The sequence below is a fragment of the Gamsiella multidivaricata genome, assembly GCF_025024155.1.
Source record: "Gamsiella multidivaricata strain RSA 2152 chromosome Unknown BC939scaffold_18, whole genome shotgun sequence".
Classification (NCBI taxonomy): domain Eukaryota; kingdom Fungi; phylum Mortierellomycota; class Mortierellomycetes; order Mortierellales; family Mortierellaceae; genus Gamsiella; species Gamsiella multidivaricata.
In genome coordinates this window covers 381,072-404,212 of record NW_026251726.1, presented here as the reverse complement: position 1 = coordinate 404,212, position 23,141 = coordinate 381,072, and the positions used below count along the sequence as shown (strand labels likewise).

At 49.2% G+C, this 23,141-nt stretch overlaps 9 protein-coding genes across 9 annotated transcripts; 4 read left to right on the top strand and 5 right to left on the bottom strand.

The window, feature by feature from the left end:
- Nucleotides 1-553: 553 nt before the first annotated feature.
- Nucleotides 554-1,094, bottom strand: BC939DRAFT_445428 (uncharacterized protein). Its single transcript, XM_051554804.1, has one exon. The coding sequence runs from the start codon at nucleotides 1,050-1,052 to the stop codon at nucleotides 705-707; it is 348 nt and encodes a 115-aa protein (XP_051414345.1). The 5' UTR covers nucleotides 1,053-1,094; the 3' UTR covers nucleotides 554-704.
- A 39-nt stretch (nucleotides 1,095-1,133) lies between these two features.
- Nucleotides 1,134-2,655, bottom strand: BC939DRAFT_91203 (DNA repair protein Nse1). Its single transcript, XM_051561991.1, has 5 exons — nucleotides 2,386-2,655; nucleotides 2,136-2,257; nucleotides 1,930-2,007; nucleotides 1,657-1,829; nucleotides 1,134-1,552 (listed from the first exon to the last, which is right to left on the bottom strand). Exons 1-5 carry the CDS (start codon nucleotides 2,549-2,551, stop codon nucleotides 1,168-1,170), a joined length of 924 nt encoding a protein of 307 aa, XP_051414344.1. The 5' UTR covers nucleotides 2,552-2,655; the 3' UTR covers nucleotides 1,134-1,167.
- Nucleotides 2,656-2,759: 104 nt separating this feature from the next.
- On the top strand, nucleotides 2,760-3,618 carry BC939DRAFT_501336 (uncharacterized protein; the record flags this gene model as incomplete). The annotated part of the gene is made up of 4 exons (XM_051560152.1): nucleotides 2,760-3,080; nucleotides 3,165-3,289; nucleotides 3,366-3,450; nucleotides 3,583-3,618. 4 exons carry the CDS (start codon nucleotides 2,760-2,762, stop codon nucleotides 3,616-3,618), a joined length of 567 nt encoding a protein of 188 aa, XP_051414343.1.
- A 208-nt stretch (nucleotides 3,619-3,826) lies between these two features.
- BC939DRAFT_394940 (putative peptidyl-tRNA hydrolase PTRHD1-like protein) lies at nucleotides 3,827-4,481 on the bottom strand (the record flags this gene model as incomplete). The annotated part of the gene is made up of 4 exons (XM_051552190.1): nucleotides 3,827-4,000; nucleotides 4,104-4,218; nucleotides 4,318-4,340; nucleotides 4,431-4,481. 4 exons carry the CDS (start codon nucleotides 4,479-4,481, stop codon nucleotides 3,827-3,829), a joined length of 363 nt encoding a protein of 120 aa, XP_051414342.1.
- A 957-nt stretch (nucleotides 4,482-5,438) lies between these two features.
- Nucleotides 5,439-9,937, top strand: BC939DRAFT_445417 (uncharacterized protein). Its single transcript, XM_051554803.1, has 8 exons — nucleotides 5,439-6,306; nucleotides 6,587-6,753; nucleotides 6,842-7,671; nucleotides 7,763-7,923; nucleotides 8,010-8,181; nucleotides 8,276-8,445; nucleotides 8,540-9,086; nucleotides 9,173-9,937. Exons 1-8 carry the CDS (start codon nucleotides 5,551-5,553, stop codon nucleotides 9,832-9,834), a joined length of 3,465 nt encoding a protein of 1,154 aa, XP_051414341.1. The 5' UTR covers nucleotides 5,439-5,550; the 3' UTR covers nucleotides 9,835-9,937.
- Nucleotides 9,938-10,431: 494 nt separating this feature from the next.
- BC939DRAFT_91154 (uncharacterized protein) lies at nucleotides 10,432-13,350 on the top strand. Its single transcript, XM_051561990.1, has 3 exons — nucleotides 10,432-10,714; nucleotides 10,828-11,295; nucleotides 11,394-13,350. Exons 1-3 carry the CDS (start codon nucleotides 10,535-10,537, stop codon nucleotides 13,140-13,142), a joined length of 2,397 nt encoding a protein of 798 aa, XP_051414340.1. The 5' UTR covers nucleotides 10,432-10,534; the 3' UTR covers nucleotides 13,143-13,350.
- BC939DRAFT_394972 (putative deoxyribodipyrimidine photo-lyase Phr1) lies at nucleotides 13,250-15,110 on the bottom strand (the record flags this gene model as incomplete). Its single annotated transcript, XM_051552195.1, has 5 exons — nucleotides 13,250-13,352; nucleotides 13,452-13,636; nucleotides 13,740-14,057; nucleotides 14,156-14,599; nucleotides 14,679-15,110. 5 exons carry the CDS (start codon nucleotides 15,108-15,110, stop codon nucleotides 13,250-13,252), a joined length of 1,482 nt encoding a protein of 493 aa, XP_051414339.1.
- A 1,475-nt stretch (nucleotides 15,111-16,585) lies between these two features.
- BC939DRAFT_394996 (putative endochitinase) lies at nucleotides 16,586-17,775 on the bottom strand (the record flags this gene model as incomplete). The annotated part of the gene is made up of 4 exons (XM_051552197.1): nucleotides 16,586-16,788; nucleotides 16,879-17,099; nucleotides 17,205-17,498; nucleotides 17,603-17,775. Coding segments are annotated over 4 exons (891 nt in total), but the record flags the coding sequence as incomplete, so codon positions are not given.
- Nucleotides 17,776-20,750: 2,975 nt separating this feature from the next.
- BC939DRAFT_445411 (uncharacterized protein) lies at nucleotides 20,751-22,939 on the top strand. The gene has a single exon (XM_051554802.1). The coding sequence runs from the start codon at nucleotides 21,123-21,125 to the stop codon at nucleotides 22,878-22,880; it is 1,758 nt and encodes a 585-aa protein (XP_051414337.1). The 5' UTR covers nucleotides 20,751-21,122; the 3' UTR covers nucleotides 22,881-22,939.
- The last annotated feature ends 202 nt before the right edge of the window (nucleotides 22,940-23,141 follow it).

Here is a 23,141-nt window from a genome sequence, read left to right as displayed (position 1 = left end):
TTTTTTTTTTACGTTCTTGTACCATTGAGATTAATGCTATCCTTTGATTTGTCGTTTTTATATATGATGAAACTCTCCATACAACTATATGAGCAGCTTGGGAGATGCATGGTTACAAATGCAATATGAAATGATGCATGGTTCATGCAGTACTCGGTAGGGCAATCCCTTGTAGTTATGCCATGTTCCTTTCATATAACCCTATCCCAACGTTTTCCTTCTTTTCTCTTTGTTGACATATTGCCACATGGGTTGCTACGCAGCAATGGGAGTGGCGTTACGCTCTGCCTATCTCATGCGACGATTGAAACTGCGGTTGGTTCGCCTTTCTTGACTGTGCAGACGACACTGAGGAAGTCTGTGCGGTCCTTTTGTCATTCAGATTACCAGACATAAAGCGAGTTGGCAGACGATCATAAAAAAACGAGCCACCATGCCTGATCTTGAGTAAAGTAGACGTCCGAAGCACGAAGACGTTTTTCGCGCCTTTGGGACCACCTAGCCTTTTATTTAACATGCGCACGATAACTTATAGTAAACGACCGAAAAATACTGTTGAACATGGCTGCCATAATTTATTTATTCGCAAATGTTATTTCAGCTGCAGAGATAGGGAGGAATGCATAGCAGAATGGTGGCATGCAAAGGAAACGGCGTCTTCTGCTTCTTCATCTGAACCTTGCGTCATTGACCTTGATACACGCTCATTTTTTGGGTGCTTTCGAGGTTGACTGCTGGTCTCGCTTTTTTGCTTGATGTTCCAAGTCCTTGGCGTGACTCTGCCGGACCAGCCTTCCGATCTGGGTCATGGTCAGCCCTCCAGGTCCTTTGATTTTATTAGGATCTAGGGCTTTGCTATCCGTTGATTTGGCAGTGGAATTGGATGATGGTCCTGTGCGGTTGCTGTAGGTCCTTGCCAGTGTCCCAGCTAGAACGCGAGTGTTTGTTATCAAAGCGGCGCGAGCGTTGATTCGGACGAGTGTCTGCACGCGCATCGAGATCATCGAAGCAAATGGCATGTCGGGATGGCGTGTCGTATAAGAGCGAATCATTTAATGTATCGCCTTACGAAGACGAAAATAGCGGGGTTCAATTGGCGCACGAACTAAATCTTAGGCTTTTGACACAGTTCAGCTTCTCTTTTGAAGTTTATTCGTGTGGGTCAAACTAACGCGCGTCTTCATCCTCGTCGTCATCCTCGGCTTCACCCCTCGCATTGCCATCCTCTCCCTCTCTATCACCCGCAACGTCATTCTCTCTTCTACGCCTCCGGATCATCGAAGGTGCTGAGGTCTTGTCTGGAAGTCCGATTAGAACCCTGCCTGGCCATGCACTATGACATGTTGGACATACGGGGTTACTCATGTTCTTGAAGTACTGTGAAGCGCAATGGTGATGCAGCCTAGACGAACACGCAGCGACCTCGCAGCGCTGTCCTTTGGTAATGATCTCCATGCAAAGCGTACACTCCTGGACTTGATCGCCATATGTCTCCTTGAGGTATGTCTGCAACTCAAGCAACGAGCGCATCGAAAGTGAGTATGCTCCAGCTCTAGAATATACAAAAATGGCCATAAAGGTCTTAAGTTCCTCTCCGGCGCCAATTATGTTGCGGAGCAAATAATAAAAGGTCTTAGTCACGACAGAACGACGTACGCTGATCGGATAAACCATTTGTCGGCCACGAATCTGTCCAGCAGATTTTCAGCTTCACGCTTTGGGATAGCCAATGCCTTATTTTCCTTGTTTTTCAGTTTTCCTGCTTCATGCAATGCTGCTGTCGAGCTGATACAAAACGCCTCATCGTCTGCCATGATGATTGCGTCCAGCTATCGTCAGAGAACATTCGTCAATCAAAAGCGAAAGATATTAGCATCGCGCAAGTAACTGTATACAAAGACGCATATCAGTAGGCTATCCTGAACGTACCAGATGCTTAAAGTACTCCAGTTCCGTGGGGCTGTATCCTGTTGCGACCTGTGCGATTTTTTGTCCATTTGTATTTGTCTAAATCCAGTGATAAAGAAATCGTGGATCCTGCGTCAGTTGACGGACGCAAAGGTTCGTTGTCGCGCCTGCTGGAGCCATAGCTAGCCGTTTCCATCGATGACCGTTGAGACAAGGTATATTCATACAAGTGCCACAACTGCTTCGCCTGATATCTCGTCCTGTGCTTGTCTGAACTCCAGTTCCACATTGTTGAGCCCTTCGTTCAATTGCGTAATAAAGTCTTGGAACTGGTCCTGATCGAATTGTTCTATTGTCAAACGCATGTTCCGTTGGAATTGGGTGATATAATGACAACGGTTAGTGTGTGTGGTCAAGTCCGTCCTCGAGTTGTAATAGACCTTGTTGCCACCAAAAGGCTGGATCGAGTGCACCTGCCTTCCGTCACATTGCAGATTTGTGAGTATACATTCAGTGCAGCCGCCTGTGTCATCAATCGCCGAGAGATCGCTGCCTGCAGGAACAGCCTATGGGTGTTTGTAAAACCTGAGGTGATCATGTCCGGATGTTTTGGGTGAAGAAGGAGGCCAGGCGGTGTTAGCATGAAGGTTTGGCACAGGCGCGACTGAAAAATAAAGCAAGGGCTTCATTAAGCCACCCCATTGGCTCTTACCCTGAACCCTGAAACGACGCCCTCACACCATTCCTACCAGGAAGCACACCAGATCAGGACATTCATTGGATTTGCTATAGCTTCAGCCGCATCAACTTTCACCAGAATCCAAACAGCGTTCACCAGCGAAGCAGGAAAGATGAAGGAGAAGGATCTCCTCTCTAAGTTCCTGGTCGGGAACGAGCTTCACGACAGCGTTACGCTACAGCAGTTCAAAACGTTCTTTCCGTCTTCATATCGATCGCACCCAGAGGTCAATGATCTTTACCGTGCATACCTGAATGCTCGCCATCAAGCCAGAAGCAAAGTCCGGAGAAATATCGACATTGAAGTCAGGCGTAACCCGTACAATCTGGATCAACAGGCACGGTCAGATACGGAGGCCAATGCGTCATCCACAGCAGCCCAAAGTAGCGATATCGACCTCGGTGCTACGGATACCGATGCTATGGATATTGAGGTACGTGGATTTGCACTTCGGCCGACTACAGGACGCTTATGTGCGTAAGAATGCATCGTAAAGCTAATATGGATGCGTTTACAGGACGTTGACAAGCATCTGACACTCGATCAAGCAATTCAGGAGCTCTTACAGGCTGAAAGCATCTTCAAAAGAGAAATCGGCAGGCTTGAAAAAGAATGCGACGAATTCGTCCAAGAGTTCCAAGAGTACGTCCATGCAATTATGTGGCAGTCCGAATCGTCTATTGGAGTTCATGTCTAATTTTGCACTCGCCCACTGTAGCCTGGATCGTGAGATGGATGCTGTGAAAGCTCCGGAGAACCCCGCCATCAGCCTTAGCGAACAATCTTTGATGGAAGATCTTCAGGTACGGACAATTGCTTAGTGGCACCAGCTCTCTATGAGCACGTCTTGTATTCATTCTACTAAAGCTAGCAACACCTTTTATAATAGGATTTAATAACTATGTGCAATTCCATTACTGGTAACGCTCCTTCAGAAACACCTACAGACTGAGTCGTTCTGCATCGTCTGAGATGCTCGTATTTCAGTTAGCGCTTCACTCGTTTGTATAATATCACCTTTACTCTTGTATCATAAAAGTACCACTCCATACTGCACATGAATGTGTCATATTTTTGTCCGCATGCAATTTTGTCGATAAAATGGATAGGCAAATGCACTTGATCTAATTTCTGTGATAATGGTGGTATGTTCTATTCGTGTATATCCAAGAAAAACTCTTATCGGAATAGAGAACACTTTTTGAAGGCTTCCTTAACCTCTGGGCTCCTGCGGATAGGTGAAGTGGAAAGGCATGTCACAATATCCTCCGGCTGCTCTCTCCAAGTGACATGTGGTACATCCAGACTTGAAAGACTTGCTGCTAAGGATTCTAGTTGTGGCAGATTCTTGACCTGATTGAGGTCGGTGTTTGGTCCGAGTATGGTACGTTAAAAAATAAAACGTCCTCGTCGCGGAAGCTTTGTATAGTGATGTATAGTAAAAGATATAACGTACCTCAAGGACGACTTTGTGCATATTGTGCAAGTCGGCTAGATATTCGCGCGTATCTTTCAAATCCTGGGTATTGTGCAAGACGGCCGTGGATGCATGGCATGCTTGAGCAATTACACTGCAGTCGGTTACGCGATGGAAAATGCGAAGAAAAGCGTAAGATGTCTTTGCTTAGGTTTGATGTTTCCAGTACTTCACGGAAACAGCTCTCAGTTACCTGCCAGTTGACCATCCAAGGGTCTGCGAAATATGTGGATAGGGATGCACATCAGTAACCCTGTGATAATCGCCTAGTATGCAGTATTGTTCGGTAAATACAAGCACTGGTACCTTGATTAAATCCTTCCGGATAACGATAAACATAGTTAGAGGATCGGCCATTGTTGAGATATGGGATAGCAGAGCGTAAAGCGGAAAGCGCTCAGTTTCCTTCTTGTTTGCAAACACATAGTCTTAGTTTAGATCTAGGAGGGACGTACGGTTCGTCACTTCGGTGACGTAGTTTTCGCGCCCATTGTCCTAAAATGTTGGTTCGTCCTTCGGATCGTACCTGTTCTTTCTGCACACTTGAACAATAAAGATGCTTGCTGCCGCGCGATGCGAGCTCCACATACAACATGGTTTTATCTTCCACGCTTTAATCAACCTATTCCCTTCGCGCATACTTTCACCCCAGTTGAACAACCGCTGTCAATTATCGTTATGACATTCTCTGCGGCTACCAACTATCCAAGGGGAAGAACAAATCTACATTCACCTGCTGAACATGGTCCTTCTGGCTCGCACTGCCATGACCATCACTCTCGTGTTTGACATTATTTCGCTTTTGTTGATTCAAGGGTAATAACAAAGTGTTCCAAAGGACGATCATTGTTCGTGTCTAGGCATGTGACATCGCCTGTTTTAAACAGTATTTTCGCTGTGTTAGCGCTAGTATAAATGAAATAAAGACAAGCACCCCAGTTTAAATATGACAGGCGCTTTGTACTCGACACATATGCATGATGGTACCTAGTTGACTGATCGATACACTAGTTTTTCCCATAAAGAAAAGTGTTCAGCTGTAGGAGCATTCTCCGTTATCGCAGAAAAACCTGTTCTGTAGTTGTAGCGCAAACATTCCGCTTTTCGTTTCGATGTCTATATTTCATATCCAATCGCTGTCGTCGTCGCTCCTCCACTCTGCCACCTTTTTTTTTTCTTTGCTTCAACAGCATCGACGCGGTACTCCTCCCTCTCCACACAACACACTTCATTCCGCCCACCCTTCTTTCACCACCACTCCGCATCCGCATTCTTATTGCTAATTCAGCCCAATCTTTGTCTTTTTTTTTTTTTTTTTCTTTTTCCTTTTCTTTTCTTGTCGGCAGCAGTGCTCTCAGCGATACGTGTGTATCGGGTCGGTGGAACACGCACGCTGGCGCTTTCATAAGCGGTTGCAGGACAGCAGATGCCCTTCCCTAATACATCCCCGGACCTCATGGCAAATGTCATGGGTGGATCCATACTTTCATCGTCCTCTACCGTCAACACCCCCCTCAGTGGCGCTGTCTCAGCTTCTTTGAACTCATCCTCATCAAAGACCAAAAAGGATGCCAATTCCGCTTCTGGCAGCGGGACCGTCCGCATCTTTTACTCGCTTCAGGAGAACCCAAACGCCATCATCTCATACGCGGACCTGATCCGCTTAGAACAGAAGCGTCAGCGTGCAGCTCAGTTACAGACATCGCCTTTGTCCAAGAGTGGTGCCACTGCAACTTCGTCAGCGTCTACAGGAGTAACACCCAACGTAACAGGATCCTCTTCCACCACAGCCTCACTGCCAACATCGTCACCCCTAAAAAATTCAAAGGTCACCGGGACAGGGGCAGGGGCGAGTATCAAAGACGTTAGTCAATCTTCCACGACTGCTATGGATATTGACCCCCCAGAAGGCGAAGAAGCGCTTGGAGAGGGAGACAGCGAGGCAGAGGATGATGACGAGGAAGATGAAGAAGAACATGACGAAGAGAACGAGGATGGTACGGAGGCAGAGGACGAGGACGATGACGAGGACCCCGACGAAGACGACGAGGAGGAAGATGATCCAGAGTCTGGTAAACGAGAGCCCAAGGATTTCCTGGAGGCATTAACCGAGAAATACGCCGGACTCGAGGAGGGAAATGAAGGTGAAGATGAAGACGAAGATGAGGACGACGATGGCAAGGTATGATTACCCGTTCTTTAATTCGAGCTATTCTTTGATGACTTTCATCTCTGTCGCTTTGTATGTTTGTATTGCGCCGGCAGGCTTTCATTTATTTCTGCTCAAGTATGAAATGAATTATTATGGGAGTGTCGGTAGCCGATGCTATTTCAGCGCGTGGCACGTATCGCGTGTAGTTGATATGTTTCGATTGATATGGGAATGTCAGTGCGCTGGATATCATGATCATTGTTTGACGGTTGGTCTGAATTGCATCACTCTTTTACTGGATCACCTTCAGGGACAAGTATATAAACGACCAAGTCGATGGGACACGGAGCACTACGATATTGAGGACGAATTCATCGACGATAGCGAGATGATGCTCGAGTCCATTGGCATGGTACGGCCCAAGATCGATGGCTTCTTTGCGTATAGAGGACCTGTCGAGATAACAAATGAAGATCCGTAAGTGAATGTATTTCGTAGAGGCGCCCACATCATTCGCGCAATCACTGCTCATGCTTTAACACGCGCTGCATTGATATGGTTCTAGTGATTCATCGGACGCAGGGCCACGATCGAGAAAACCAGCAAAGAGGAAACAGGCTGCAGCATCTTCGCCTCTAAATACAGGGAAGGGTGCCACGAAATCAAGTAAAGGATCCAGTCTGGCAGTCATGGAAAATGCCAACGATTCTATGTCTGAGATGAGTGAGATGGATGACAAACCAAAACCGACCAAAAATTCAGTAATATCTGGGCTTGCAAACTCTACAATTCCATCAAACGAGGGGTCAGCAGCAGCAGCAGGAGCCGAAGGTGGAACAAACAGCGCAACCGCAACTCCAAAGAAAAAGAACGCTCCTTCGAAATCGAAGGCTGCAGGAAAGGAACTTAACAAGGACGGGGTAGAGGCCAAGGATTCTGACAAGGAATCCAAGGCAGGACCAAGCAAGAAAGCAAAGTCGAAGCCTTCCAAATCCTCTGCAACTTCATCGACACCGGCAGTAAGCACGCCTATCGTACGAATAGAATCACCGCAACCAATGGATGATAATGCCGATAACTCGACTCCGCCACCTGAGCCTGTCCGTGCATCGTCACCGTCTAGATCGAAATCGAAACCAAAGGCGAGTGCCACAGTGGAGCAGGATTCCACGGCTACAGGAGCACCCTCTGAGAATGCTGAGGCATTGGTGTCATCATCTACACCGCCCTCACTAGAGACTGCATCTGCCGTCAATGAGTCTGCCAAAGGATCAGCGAAGTTAAACACAGTAGCAAGTGAGGCAGGCTCCAAATCAAAAGGACACAGGACTCTAGAGCCTTTAAACGAAGAAGTGCAAGTGGCGTACGACATTGTGGCTGATTTGGCCAGGAAAGGTAAGGAACAATTTGCTCCGCAAAGCTCTCTGCTCTAATATCAGCTATTTAATATGGTGCCTGCTAATATTCTGCTTGCTTTTTTCTTTAGAAACATGGGAAGTGAAGGCACGCTTTCCACCCCACATTAAGGCTCCACTGTTTGAGTGTGCAAGGATTGCGCTTGCGACGCGCTCTTCAGGATATGTGCTGGAGGACAGCTTCTTCGTCCACTTACAGGCAGTTTTGCCCTATAATAAGTTTACGCTAAAGGTATTAGGCGTCATGAAATACTGCAAGGTTGGCGTACGATGTTCCGGAACCTATGTTAACAATGCTATCTATGTTTTTGCCAACAGAAACTTATCTACAAGAATGTATTGCCTGGGTGGATTGCTGATTTGGAGGCTCAGAAGTCACGTCTTATCGAACAGTTCACGACTCGCGCCAACATGGTTTGGAAAGCCTCAGGATTGGCCGATCAGCCTGAGAAAGACGGCGATGGAGATGTGAATATGAGCGGCGAAGAAGGTACTACTGGAACTCTAAATAGCCGGTCCAGGCTTAACGATAGGCTGATCTTGTCGGATCGTCTGCTAATAATATCTTGTGGTATCTCTGGTAGGCAAACCTCAAAGAAAATTCCCTTGGAGTCAGGACCTTCGCTTGCTGCTGTGGGAGACAATGGAGAAGTTCATGGAGATCCTAGCTGCAAGGCAAGAATTCCGTGCAATCGATGAAAACCAACCTGCACCACCCTCGGATTCCAAGACTCGGAAAGACGCCTATCAAACGGTATGTTTGTACTGCAATTTTCGTGAGGACGTCGTATTACAGGCATTAGTTGACAATATTTACAATTTTACGTCTTCTATCTTCTTGCCTATAGTTATTACTATCATTCCCGTCAGGATGGATGACATCGTATGAGATTTCCCGGCAGTACAGTCAATTGAAGGAGAAGGTTCAAAAGCAGGAAAAGCGAGAGGTCGAGTCAAACAGTACAACGGTGCCAATAGGAAAGCCCAGGCCGGTCTTTTCGGGAAATATAGGCCCCAAGTCAGGTAACGTCCCTTCAACAGTCCGCAGTGCAGGAGCGCAGTCCTCTAGTAGCACCTCTAGTACCGACAAGCAACCATCCTCTGCAGCTCCGGTGACTCCTGCGCCCTCTACAACGTCCCCAGCACTATCAGCAGCAGCACTACCACCATCGTCATTATTAACTACGTCACAAAGCGCAGACGCTCCAAGAGAGGGCACTCAACGAATGAGTCCATCCATATCGCCTTCGATCGTAAGCCGTTCAGCTCATCTCTCTGAAATCGTGCACCCTGCGTCCCAGCAGCCACGTACGCAGCATGCCCTATATATGGGAGGCCCGATGGCAGGCAGCGGAAAATCAGCGGCGAGTAAGAAAAGAAAGAATCCTGAAGAAGGTACTGCATACAATACGCTTGTTCTTGGCTGTGGGCCTCTTTTGATGTGTGCAACTAGTAGCTAACACTATACTAACATACAATAGGAGTCATTCAACCCCATGCATCTGAATCTGGCCATGACACTATCCATATTACGGAACCAACATACGATGACCCTGCGAACTATCGGAAAAATAATAGCGTACCCGATTATGCGTCCAATCCATCCTCTAATCCGTCAACAAACACAGGGAATCCGGCTATGTATTCTTCCATGCTTTCCAGCGAGGCTACAAAAAAGAAAAGAGCAACTGATCAAAGGCTACCCTCATCGATGTCTACGGGACCAACTCCAATGGGACACCATCCTGGTTCTGCTCCCTCCTCATATCATCAAGGAGCACGGGAATCCATGTATCAGCAACGCCACCCCCCGTCGCCACCGCAGACATATGCATCGCACCCATCGCGAGGATACCCTGTGCCGCCATCACAACAGCCGCAGCATCCCTCGCCTCACCTTCATTACCAGCACCACGAGCCATCGTCTTCACAGCATCATCATCGTGTGGGATCATCGAGTGGGTCATCAGGGGGCGGCAACGCATATGCTCCCTCTGTGCACTCATCTCCCTCGAGAGTCCTGCCACCACCATCAGGTCCGCAGACCAGTTCTGCCCCGAAAGCGATGTCCATGAGTAACCTTTTACACCATCCACTCCCACCACAGCAACAATCTCATCATTCGCGCCAGGGCCCAGCATAGAGCCCCTTCTCTCTTCGCGAGCATTGTCTTGAGCCTTATTCTTTTGTTGCTTTGACCTTGTATATGATAATAAAAAATTTAGGAACGTGCAAAAATTGGTGGCACTAAAAATGTCCGCACAGCCCCCGGTGACAGCCTTTCCTCACAACACCTGAACCTCAAACCTGATTCTCATACTTTTCATCCCATGCAGAACTCTCATCTCCATGTCAACGTTTGATGGTCTCATCCGAGAGTTCCCCACCGTCGCCATCGACAACTTTAAAGAGCGCCCCGGCGTCAATGTCTACCTGCTATCGCACGTTCATAGTGACCACCTATCAGGATTGGCAGCCAAGGCATGGAATACAACAATATATTGTTCGCAAATCACTGCCCAGTGGCTGCCGCTGCTCGCAACAAGATCAAAACAGATAGCGTTCGAGTCAGGGCAGGACCGCGTTATGCAAAGGAAATACGCCCACCTGGCACCCTTTTTGGTACGCATTTGATGCTAATATGCGAGAGAGAACGAAGCAATTGAAATTCGTATTTGTCAAGGCGATCGTAGTTGTTCAGTTGAAAGGAAATTGACTTGTGCGATTTTCTTTAATGCGATTAGAGGCCACTTGCAGTTGACTTCCCACACTACATCGACCTCGGCAATGGGCGGCAGGCGCGACTATGCCTTATTCCAGCGCATCATTGCCCAGGCGCCGTCATGTTCCTGTTGCAAGATGACAGGTCCTGCATTCTGTACACAGGGGATGCTAGGAACGAGGTATTGAACCTGCAAGGACTGAGTACTATGCCAATTTTCTCGTCTTCAGCTCAGCGGATTGACAGACTTTATCTTGACACCACATGCTGCCACCAAGCCTTTCAGGAGTTCCCAAGCCGAGTACGTTGTAACTTCAAAAATGACGGGATTATGGGCATCAAAGTTTGCACTCTTTAAAAAAAGGCTTGCTTTAACCATTTCTGTGAACGCACTCCCGATTCCCTTATAAATAGGATCTCGCGATTTCAGACCTGATAACATTTATTAACCGCAGACCGCGTCTCGCGCACTATTACATCGATGCCTGGACATTCGGTTACGAAGACATATGGATCGCGCTTTCGAAGGCCTACCACACAAAGGTCCATGTATCGCCATATCTGTACGAACTCTACGAGGCAATTGACGACCTGATTGATCCAAAGATCTTACCACATTTGACGCTCGATGGGATATCGGCTAGGTTTCATTCCTGTCGATTGAGGCCGACATGCGGGTACGGTGGTGCGGGTGGAGAACATTCTTCCGCAAGAGAGTTGATCAGGATTCAACCAAATGTGCCGTGGTTTTCGGAAATGGTGCGCAAAGCGAGAGGTACGGAGGGAACCTTTGTGCAGAGTTCAGTGGTCGGAAGGGGTCATTTGTTCAAGTTCAATGAGAATTTACCACCGAGCATCGGGAAGAAGGACGACCTTTGCTATGTAAGGTCTTTAGGAGATAGCTTCCTGAAAGTATGTCACTGCTTTTATTATTCATGCGCGAGCTCTAACCATTATTTTTTTTTGGGATGTGACAACAGTATATCAACTACGCGTGCCACGCGTCGCTTTCGGAACTACGGCAGCTCATCAGATTGGTATCTCCTCGCGCGTTGTTTCCTTGCGTACTCCACCGTGATCCCACGTTCGGAACACTGTACAGGTCTAATCGCGATATCATCGGATTACTGGTCAAAAGCATACCTGAAAAGACTTTTTTCTTAGAAGTGGAAGAATATGAGGAACGATGTCCTTGTCTCGCCGATGGAATCACAACTGACTTTCAGAGTTTTCATCATGCAAAGGAATTCCATGTCCTGGATATGAGTGATACCGTGCTCGGAATCAACCCACTCAACTCATCGGGCAACAGGGGTGTCACTGCATTGGATGCCGGCAATGTCCATCTGACGAACCGTTGTACCAAGGCTATCTCTACAAAAGAACCCAGCCTGATCTTGTCACCGCGCTCGAATCATCTAAGAAAAAAAATGGAGAAATTGAAGCGACAGCTGCGCAACACGGCAAGTCTTGAGGAAGATGGAGTCGCAGAGGAAGAGTCGATATTGGAGGATGGACCGCTATCATTGGATCTGGAGGTCATTGAACGGAAGCGGAAGTGGTGGCTAGAGCATGAGAGGGGGAAGAGTACAACCCAGGAGGAGTGGATCGGAGATGAGGACACGGATCGACAGAGCAGCACGCTGCAAAGCAATGTGAATCATGGACAAAGTGCGGGAAACGCGAAACCTATCGCTGGCGGTGAACACGCGGAGGATGGGAACGAAATCAACGATCAGATAAGACACACGAAGGGATGGTTCGATCAGAGCACTTTGGAGCTGAACCCATCAATCCTGGGGTTCGAGAAGGAAGAGCAGCAGTACCAGGATTTATCTCCCTCCCATTCCTTGTCAACAAATAGATATCTCAGTTCTAGTCCAGATTCTATCTCTAACTGTGCGACCTATACGGGCCATACCTCTGGAGATACGACCAACCTCATCTCATCTGCATCATCAATCGTCAACCTACCTTGCTCTATACCCACTGCTTCAATCCCAGAGCCCAAGCGAGTGGCTACTCGATCGGAAACTGCTACAGGTGCAACAGGACTATATGGCTCATCACCAGTATCTCGACCTCCAGCCAGGGCCAGCGAAGCACCTATCGTCGAGTGCATATCCATCATCTCCAGCAGCTGCTCCCTACCGGCGCCTTCCTTTGGCCCACCTTCATTTGAACCGATATCAACACTATCATGCATCCCTAGGACACCACCTAAGCGTTCCGACTGCGGAATCATCCTCGGAGAAAGCCCTACGACGACGCGCTATTACTCAGTTATACCACAACCTCTTAAACGGTCATCTTCGCCTTCACTACCGCACTCATTCAAAAATACAGCACCAACTATTGGGAACATCTTCGCACAACTGGCATGGTCACCGCCGCTCCGACCGACCGTCCAACTGTCCCGCGCGCAGACAGACCCACGCCATGGCCTACAACGAGAGCCGAGGCAACATTTCTCAACGACGACTTCGCCCAAACGGTCTGCGACGACGACATTGGTTGGCAGAAGCGACGATGGCGATCGGGAAGTGATTATTATTGAGAGCAGTGACGATGAAATTGATGGCCTAGAAGTGGGGCAACGAAGGGATATGGAAGCGAAGAAACAGAAACCGAGCCAAGCGTCGGAACAAGATCTCAGTAGCCAAGATGTGGCCTGCTTGGAGTACCAGGATATGGTGCTAGAGAACGGGACATTATCGTATTTGATGTAAATAATGAACAGCGACATGATGATGACCTGGGCGAGGTTTATTCTATAAATAAAGTATTGCTTAAATCATGATGCATGTGCGGACGAAATCAAAGTGGCACTGAATGATCATAACGAGGCTACGTTGGATTGATCGAGTGCGAGGACGCGCTTGAACTCGTCAACGTATTTCTTCTTTGCTGCCGCATGATCCACAATCGGTGTGGGATATCTATGAAGAGCCATAACGACAAAAGAATGATCCAGGTAAGAGTTAATGGACGCGATACTGTATCGTAGAAGCGATTGAGGGCCGAGTTGGCTAGCTTACCCAAGTTTCAAGAACTCCTTGGATGGAAGGGCATGATAAGGTTCGTGGATCTGTTTGTCGTTCAACCCTCTCAGTTCTGGTATCCACTTGCGAATGTATTCGCCCTTTGGATCAAATCTCTGTGATTGCAAAAGCGGGTTGAAGACACGGAAGTATGGCTGAGCATCCGTTCCAGTTGAGGCGCTCTTACGCGACAAACGAACAAAATAAAAAGCGACATATTGTTAGCCATTTAGTCCGTAAAATATCGTAGAACGCAATCATCCAGACTGCTGTTGTTCACATTACCCACTGCCAACCCCCGTTATTGGACGCCAGGTCGCCGTCGATGAGTCGCTGCATAAAGTATCGCTCGCCCTTGTGCCAGTCGATGAGCAAATCCTTGACAAGGAAGCAGGCTGTGATCATCCGCAGACGATTATGCATAAATCCGATCGAGTTTAGCTGTCGCATGCCTGCATCGACAATCGGGAACCCGGTCTTACCGTCACACCACCGCTGAAAATTTTCCTCGTTCTCATCCCATTGAACTTTCTCGGTCTTTAACTGGAAGGCTCTGTTCATGCATACACGAGGGAAACACACGAGAATGTTCCTATAAAACTCCTAGTGGAATGAAAAAGGCAATAATACGTTGTCTGTGTCAGTACGGCATCAGGGGTAGCCTCACAGAGGATAATCAAACCTATAAGGACATATCATACTCTCCAACCCAGTTCCTTGATCCAGAATTTTAATCCCTCGTTTCCAGTTGTGATTTTGTTATTGTTGGCTACCCGAGCAAGGACAATGCACTGGCGCACTGAAATGATACCGGAGCTGATATAAGGGCTCATGACACTTGTGCCTTCTTGGAATGGAGTATTGCGGCCCTCGTGATAGACCTTCCCCTTAGTCTTGATGAATGCATGTACCCTGTTGTGTGCCTCCTCTTCTCCAGCAGGGTAAAGACGGTTGACTTCGTCGATGTCCAGATCATGTGGATGAGAAGACGGTACGTCAGCCTTAAAGTAATTTACATAGAGTTCTCTCGCCTCAGGTGGGTTCTCATCCGGCGCTTCGGACAGCTCCAAGTAGTGGGGTTCGGTCTCGACAAGTTTGCACCATGTGTTGTAGAACGGCGTGAAGACCGCATATGGGTTTCCAGTCTATACCCATAAATTAGTAAAACGTAAATGCCATTTGAGTTCTCGCAAAAGCCTATTGCAAATGACTTGTGTCACCTACTTTGGTTCGAACCTCCAGTGGGTTAACAACACACTGGTCGTCGCACTCCTCAACGCGAACATTGGAGATTTTCAACAGCCTCTTCCTGACCGCGGCATCTCTTCGCCTCTCGTCAATCATCAGCTCCGCATTCCAGAATACATGACTGATATCCATCTCACGTACGACGGATTCAACCACTCCCACAACATCTGTCTTGTGTTTCGCAGTCTTGACGACTAACGGGATCGCCAACTTGTCCAGAGAAGTCTTCAGGCTGGCCAGGTTTCTCATCCAAAAGTCGATCTTGACGGCTGCCTCGTCATGTTCTTCCCATTCTTCCTCTGAAATGATATACAGCGCAATGAGACACCTGGCGCCAACCTTGGATCGCATGGACGCCCCGTACAGAGCTCTGTTGTCCTGGAGTCGCAGGTCGTTTCTGAACCACATGAGGGCGTTTTTAGTGACGAATGGACCTGTGTCTTCGTCCTTGATCTTAATGTTGTCGTCGAACCGATCCGTATGCGAAGTCGTGTTGGTGACGTGCTTGGCCGCCTTTAAACGTGGCCCCTCGTCGTCTGCAGCATGGCTCCAGATACGCTTTCTGAAGTCCTCATGCAGGGTAGCGTCGCCGACTTCTTCATTGGAGCTGTTTCTCTGGGGGGCCATCTTTGTGAAGAGCGGTGCGAACGTTGCTGGTGTATCAGCAACAGTGGTAGTGCTAGACTTGTTAACAAGACTGCAGTTGAATGAGGAACAAGGAATGAGGGGAATGAGTTTTGAATGAGAAGAGAGCAGCGGACGAGACGGTAAGCGAGTCCAGAATAAGATCACCATATGGCTTTACTTCGTTGATGAAGAGGGATGGATGGAGCGAGAAATAAGGTGGAAAGAACGGATATAGCGACCAAAGGACCAAGGACGGCTGTATCGACAGACTTGAAGAAAAGACATATCGCAGAGGAGCCCTAGAAGCGCATAAACGCAGATCCGCAACCTGCTATCTACACAGCCAATCAGCGGCCTGAAAAAAATTGGTGGCGTACTTCTTCAATTTTTGAGGTGGTGAATATGCAGAACATTCGCCCAGCGATATGCTGCGTTTATTAGATATTCGTCGCTAATTATCATTCTATACCACTAGACAAGGATAGATAGTCCTACTTGCTTAAATTCGTTAGAACAGTGAGCCGGCACTATTGTTTTGTGGGTCATGATAGGATTTAGCAGGCACCGCCGTCCTTCCAGACGCCCCAGGCAGAACCGTTGGGAGCCTCACCCTGGGTCCACCACTGGTTGGTCCAGAGGTGTCCGTTATAGGTAACCTTGGTTCCGGGGGCAGCATAGGCAGTGGCGCTGCTCCAGACAGCGACACCAGCGCAGATGCCAGTGCCGGGGTTGCCGGTGGGCGTTGGAGTCGCAGTCGTGGTCTTGGTCACAGTGGTGGTGGTAGTAGCAGTAGTCGTGGTCTTGGTGGACGTGGTAGTCGTGGTGGATGTGCTAGTCGTGGTGGGCGTGGCAGTTGTGGTAGTCGCAGGACAGTTGCTTGTGCAGTGAACCAGGTTGAGCGTGTCGAGCAATTCCGAGTTGTAGTCATAGGAAATGTCCCACAGCATCACACCACGGAGAGATTGCTGCTTAACATAGTTGACCTTGACTGTGAGCGACTGGGGATCATCGTAGGAGACGAACTTCTTGTCCGAGGCACGGAACAACCATGGGGTCTGAGACTCTGGGTCCCAGTGGCGGGTCCAGCCCGCCGCAGGAGTGGTGGGGCCTCCAGTCAGAACTTTGGTTCTGATATCCTTCCACCTCCAGGAACCATCGTCATCGAGAGCAACTACGTCGCTAGCAGCGCAGGCATCCTGGCGCTTCTTCAGGGCGGAGTTGGTATGGGGCACGTACTGCGTGATTGGGACCTGCGTATCCATGTTGACTGTCGCGGTGAAAGCGCTACCGTAGAAGGCGGTACCGACAACCAGCTTGCTCGAAGGCCAGCCAGCGGACTTCCACGAAGTAACAGCCTGGATGACTCCGAATGGCTCACCTGGGGGCGAGGGCGTGCCGAAAGGAGCGTTGGGGCCAGTAGTAGCCGACCACGAGCCGTGAATGTCGTAGACCATCAGGGCTATACGTCAGACGAACCAAGAGGAGCATTGGGGGAAAATGAGTATGTGTCCTTCCATTATTTACAGCAAAGAAAGTGATTGCCACTTACAGATCCAGTCAAAGTACGGGACAAAGGCGGAGACATCGGTTTGGGGTCTGCCGTTGGAGCCATCGAAAGGCTGGACGCGGACAGCAGCAGTGATGAACTTGTGTTTGGAGGGGAACTCGGCGTCCAGCTGAGCGCGCAGCTCCTTGAGCAAGAGAAGGTAATTGGCGGAGTCTTGAGGCGAGTAGGTGTTGCAATCAGCGCCAGCACGTCCGGGATATTCCCTGTGAAGATCAGGAGAAATGAGGAGAGTCAAGTATTAATTACTTTTCAATATTTTTCAAGAGCATGTCTTGCGATCTATTTCGATGGCACACCATCTTCATTACCAGTCGATATCGATTCCGTCCATGTCCCAGCCGTCGGGTGTCGCGGCGTTGTCACCGAGAGTGTTCTTGCGGACAAAGACCAAGGCGTTGTTGATGAAAGTCTTGCGCAGAGAAGCGCTGGCGACGACGGTGGAGAAGGTCTCAGACCCAGTCCAACCACCGATCGACATCAGGATGGGGACACCGGCCTGGTTTCCGCGCTTGACGAGCTCCCGCATGGGAGTTCCGTCGTAGTAACGATCAAAGATGATATCGGCAGGGCTTGGAGAACTCTTCTTGAGGATACCGAATCCGCTGTTTCAATATGCATCAATTCAGGGACAATGGTTAGTCGATTCGCTGGCGAGTAAGCAGCATGAAACTAGGAACCTGACTAAACCAGGGGATGCGATACTTACTAGTTGATGTGGGTGTACTTGGTAAAGTCGACGGCCGAGACAGGGACATCGCCCCAGGGATCCCAGTAACCAACAACGAGCTTGTCGTCAGTAGCGCGCTTTGCGATTGGCGCGGCGGAGACCGATGCGACTACGAAGGCCACGGTGGCCAAAGACAAATAGGCGATTTTCATTTGAGTGAGATGGTTGAGGAGGAAATCTGCGGTAGAGAGCAGGAGTTGGGTCCGTATGAAGGAGTGAGGGGGAGAGACAAGGAACAAAAAAAAAGAGATTCTGAGAGCGACGAAGCCAGGGTCTTTATAGGGTCTCCGTCGCTAAGAAGGATATCATGAGGGTTATTCAATTGGACATGAGGATATGGATGGACGATTGATGGTGGTTGAGGTTTACATTGATATTGAGTAATGACAGTTTACTCGGAAGCAGGATGTTGTGTCAACAATAACAACAAGACCAGAGAGGGCATTAAAACTTGATTGAAAAGCTCACAGTGGCGATAATTACAATCGGGCAGGATAACGACGCGTGTCGTGTCGTGCCATAGCTATCATATCTGATCAATATGCAGGGAGGGGACACAAGGCAGTTGACGCCGTGGCCTCTTGCATCGAACGCTCACAACCCATCTGCCTGGGTTCTGCTGCCACGGATCCGCGCATGTTCTACTTATGTGATTCTTTTATGATTGTGTTCCCGCCATCCATCCGGGAATGCACTCGTTAACGATCGCGCTGCATGGGAAGATGCGCTGTAGGTCACACAATCTGCACATCTAAGGTAAGATTGTATTGGTTGACCTGCCCCAATGCGTGAACCTTGTCGTGTGTTCCTGACATGTCCTGAAACGTATGAGCAGGACAGTGCCCTTTCCTCTTTCATGATATTAGCCATTCCTCTGTATCTCAATGCCTTCAGTCGGGAGCAGACACCCTGGTGGGGCTTCTTCTACTCTCTTTCTTCCATGAACCCCACTTGATTGCTCATCAATATCACTTTTTTATTCCATGGCTATTTTATCTCCCTGGAGTATATTTGGATAAGAAATACTCTCACAAGGACTTTACTCAGGAAACAGTGTGGAGTGATGTGGATACAAATAAAGTCGATGTATAGGTGCATCCCCGGATTCTGGAAATGATCGCAATCGCGATAGATATGAGCGCTTGAGATGGATGACATGTCTGAGCCCGAATCATTGCATGCCTGATCACGGATAAGGAAGCTTGCGATGGTGCACAGACTTGGATGTATGTGAATACCTATTGTGAATAGATGTCAGGGTCCTGAGCATCCGCCTGGATGCCCTTGACCGACCAACCCGGATCGGCTCTGTTAGCGTATTTCCATTGTGGGTTCCAACCACTGACAGATGGAAAAGTCGGCGAGACCCGTCAAAAGACAGACGGTTTTTTTTTTTCATTTATATCCCCGGTGAAAGAATACGATAGTCGACTGAATGGCCTGCAACATCCCCTATCTAGATTATCATGCGTCAAATTGATGAACGCGAGCTCGCCATGTGAACGGGTACCAATCTTATTGCCTGGGGCATTGCCGGCGTCCAATGCACAGGTTTGTTTTATCTTCATGTGCATAAAGGTGCCTACGCGCAAAGATCCCGTTTTGTACCCCGCAAGATGTTGCACTCTTGTTTGTTGGGCAATCGCGGCCCGATTAGTTCATCTCCATGGCTTATTCCGGTCATGGACAAACAGAAAGCGGCAAATATACTCCCTACGATGATTTGAGTCCAAACGATCCTAGCCTTCTCGACACTCTGGGTCAAAAATATATATAAAAAACAGGAAGAGTGAGGCAATAGGTTAAACATGGCTCAACATTTAGGGCCGGAGAAATAGCGAATACGCCGCACCGCCAACGGCAGTCCTTCGGCCGTATCTTGAGAATGCTTAACTAGCCATCATTTGCTTAACTGTGCAGGGTGGATGGAATGAAGTTTATTCAGTTGTGTATGGCTCGTATTTCCAACATACCATTTGACACTGTTCTATCCAACAATTGCTGGAGGTAATTTCCGTTTATGATCATCGTCGGCCTATTGCTCATTTCACAAAAAAAAAAAAAATAGGCGATAGGAGGACAAAGACGAAGGCGCGAGGGACAGCGCGTGATGTGGGATGGGCAGAGGACTTAACGATCGAGAGACCAAATGAGAGCCTGGTTTTAGCGGCCTTCTAGGCAAGATACGATACGATACGATGTACGATATCCGAATGGGAAGGCAGCTCAGCACTACTCTTAAGAATAAACGACGCGCTCTTTTTTTTATCTTTTTTCCTTTTCTCGTCGACCATCATGAATGCCGTGTGAAAGAAAGGAGATCACAGCGGCATGTTGCTGACGTTCAGTATCGCTCTCGACCTGAATAATATCTACATTATCACCTACGGCTAAACGGCGCGTTTTTACCTCCCCAGGTGAGAAGGCTAGGTAGGACCTCTATCCACGTCGTGGGACAGAGGGGTGGGGGCTGAAGGCTATGGGAAGGGCAGGGGCAGGGCAGTGATTCGGCCTGTAATTCGTATTGACAGGGGTATGGAATGACACGCCGAGAGATGGAAGAAAGGCCCGGGGTTACTTCTTTTTCTTCTTTTTCCCAAGTGAGGCCGTGGCGTTCCTATGGGCAACGTTCCTCGTTGATGAGGATACAGTTTTGTTTGTGTCACATAGGGAGCCAGGCCGGCGACCCTACATAATATCCAGGTTTAATGCCCGATGAAATGAAATTCCTGAGGGCTGAACGTATTTTGGATCTACGCTACCAGGCCCACGGCTTATCCTTTTCGAATGAAGCGGTAGACTATATTCATATTTGGCGGCATGGAGTCTCCTTCCAGTGCTGTCTGCGGGCAATCCAGGCATTTTGCTAATGTGAAGCTCATTAATATCTGCTTATTGCGAGCAAAGATGTTTCCGGCCCTTCTTTTTGATGCCGATGCTGTACCCCCGCGGGTAATGTTGCCCAAGTTGCTTGAGGATGGGCTCTGGCTCTCCGCAACACTTCGAGCAGTCTAGCGCGTATGAAAGCCATGCGATTGGAGTAGACTCGACCTTCATGCTCTCTGATAGCTTTGGCTGACATACCTTAAAAACCATGAACCATAAGTGTATTTTTGCACATCCATTCACCGCCTCTCCAGGAGGGATTACTTCCAATCGCCATCGACCATCGACCATCATCATCTCATCCCCCACCTTCCTCCTCTTCTCATCCCTCGCCCTCCCTCTCCCGTCTACCCTCCCCACCCTCTGGCGCCCTTACCCGGATTGAAAGATATCTGGCTCCCTTTCTCCATTCCCTCTCCGCCCCCTCTCCCCTCTCACACTACCATCGCACACTGCTCTCTTACCGCTATCACTGCCACAGCCTGTCCCCAGCTTGGTTGTCACCCCTGCCCACATAGTCCTCAGTCTTCAATCCATGCCACACTCGTGCCCTCCCTCCTGAACCAGGTCCTACTTTACTTCCTCCTTTCATCTCCTTGCTTAGCCCGACACAATGGCTGACCATCCCACCACTATCACCACCACTGTTCATCACACCACGACTAGGGGGGCCACAGGCACGCCAACAGGCACTGCCAGATCCACCAGCCAATCGACGAGCCGTGTCTCGCGTACTGCAACGCGTACTGGGACCGCCACGTCCATCACCACGTCCATCACTGCTACCATATCTCCAACCCCTTCCCTTACTCCAGCGCCTGAAAGCGGTGTGTCTGGTGCCCTTATTGGAGGCATTGCCGCAGGAGTGGCCCTCCTGGTTGCACTTGTGGGCGTCCTCTTCTACAAGAGACGCAAGAGGGCTGCTGTCGGTGTCGCAGACGCGTCCAAAAATGGCGGCAAGGCCGGTCCCGTAGCAACCACGGAAACCCCTCGTTCGGCCCACAATGCTATCTCAGGGCCCATGGCCCTGGCGCCTGAAGACGGCATCGATGCTGTACCCGCGCATCGTCCAGAGGCCCAGTTCCGGCAGCAGCAGCAGTTCCGTCCTGGAATGAGAGATGAGCTCTTTGCCCAGCCTGGAAGTGCCCTCCATAACACCATCAGCGAGAAACAGGGCCATAACAATGGTATCAAACCTGGCGCTGACGGTCCTGGATCCGTCAGCCTTGGTAGCATTCAGAAGGACGAACATGGAGATAAAGGCAACCGACCTCCACGTCCCCACGAAGAGCAAAATTCTAACGCCTTTTACGGTGATCATCTTGTCAACGACTACTACGGTGGCCCAGATCATCCTTCAACTGAGGGAGCCATTGGCGCACAGCGTCCTCCGAAAACAAAAGATGCTATGCACGGCAACCTGACCCCAGCGCCTGAATATTACTTGGGTAAAGAGGACATCGACCCCCGGCGCGACCTCCGAGGACTCGACTCTCTAGATACCTATGTGACAAAATCTCCCTCGGCGCCCGATGCTCGCCGACCCCAGCCATCCAAGGGTAGTCCCCGCTCCTCGTATTCATCCGATCGCGATAGTGCCTACCTGACCCTAGAGCAGGCGCAACAGGCTCACAACCACAAGATGATGGGCCACAAACAAAGCATTGGGTCAGTAGACATGTTGTTGGAAAGCTCTTCTCACAGCCAGCACCAGAACCGTCCCAATGATCGCTCAAACGATCGGTCCAATGGTGCGCCTCCCGACCATCTGCTTTCGGTCGCCATGACAGAATCGACTGTCTCCATGATGCCTTCGCTCCCTCCGACGGCCAGCCCCATGCCTCTGAATGGTATCAAACACCAGAATGGCCCATACGACCCTCAGATGCAACATCAACAGTCCCCTCGAAATGGACCCCCTCAGCGTGGCCCAGGTCCTGGTCCAGGTCCTGGTCCAGGTCCTTATTCACCCCAATTTGCTGGCGGTAGAGAGGACCCCTATGCGGAGAGCGCGTTCAGTGAAGATTTCCCTGATGATCGGTCCTTGGCTTCAGGAAGTTACTATAATCCGCACTATGCAGGACAGCAGCAGCAACAGCAGCAGCAACAGCAACAGCAGCAGCAGCAGCAGCAGCCGTACTATCATCCTCAATCTCCATCCTCACACTATCCTCAGAACGGCCGCGGCGGTCCTTATTCGCCTCAGCCTATGTCGCCTCCATACAACCCTAATTACCCTCCTTACCCACAGCAGCAAGGTTACAACAACAGACCACAGCAGGGATCGCCAAACTATCCCAACTCTCGCCCTCCACCACCACATAATGGCCCTGGGTTCCAGCGCGATGGGCCCTATCAAAGGCAGTACTAGACGGTTTAGGGAGATGTTCCTGTTTAATAAAAAACGCGCATTGTTGTTTTGACTCCACCAAGCGACGTGAGTTGGAAGGTTAGAAGACCTGTAATGATCGAAACAAAGATACAGACGCAGGAATCTATAGATATTTTTCATAAAGCAAACAAGAGCGAGGCATGAAGAAGTGGCGTCGCAAGGGGTAGACTAATTACATGGCAGCAGCGCGGACATTGTGGCAAAGTCAGGAGGAGAACAGACACAAGTAGAACCACCGGA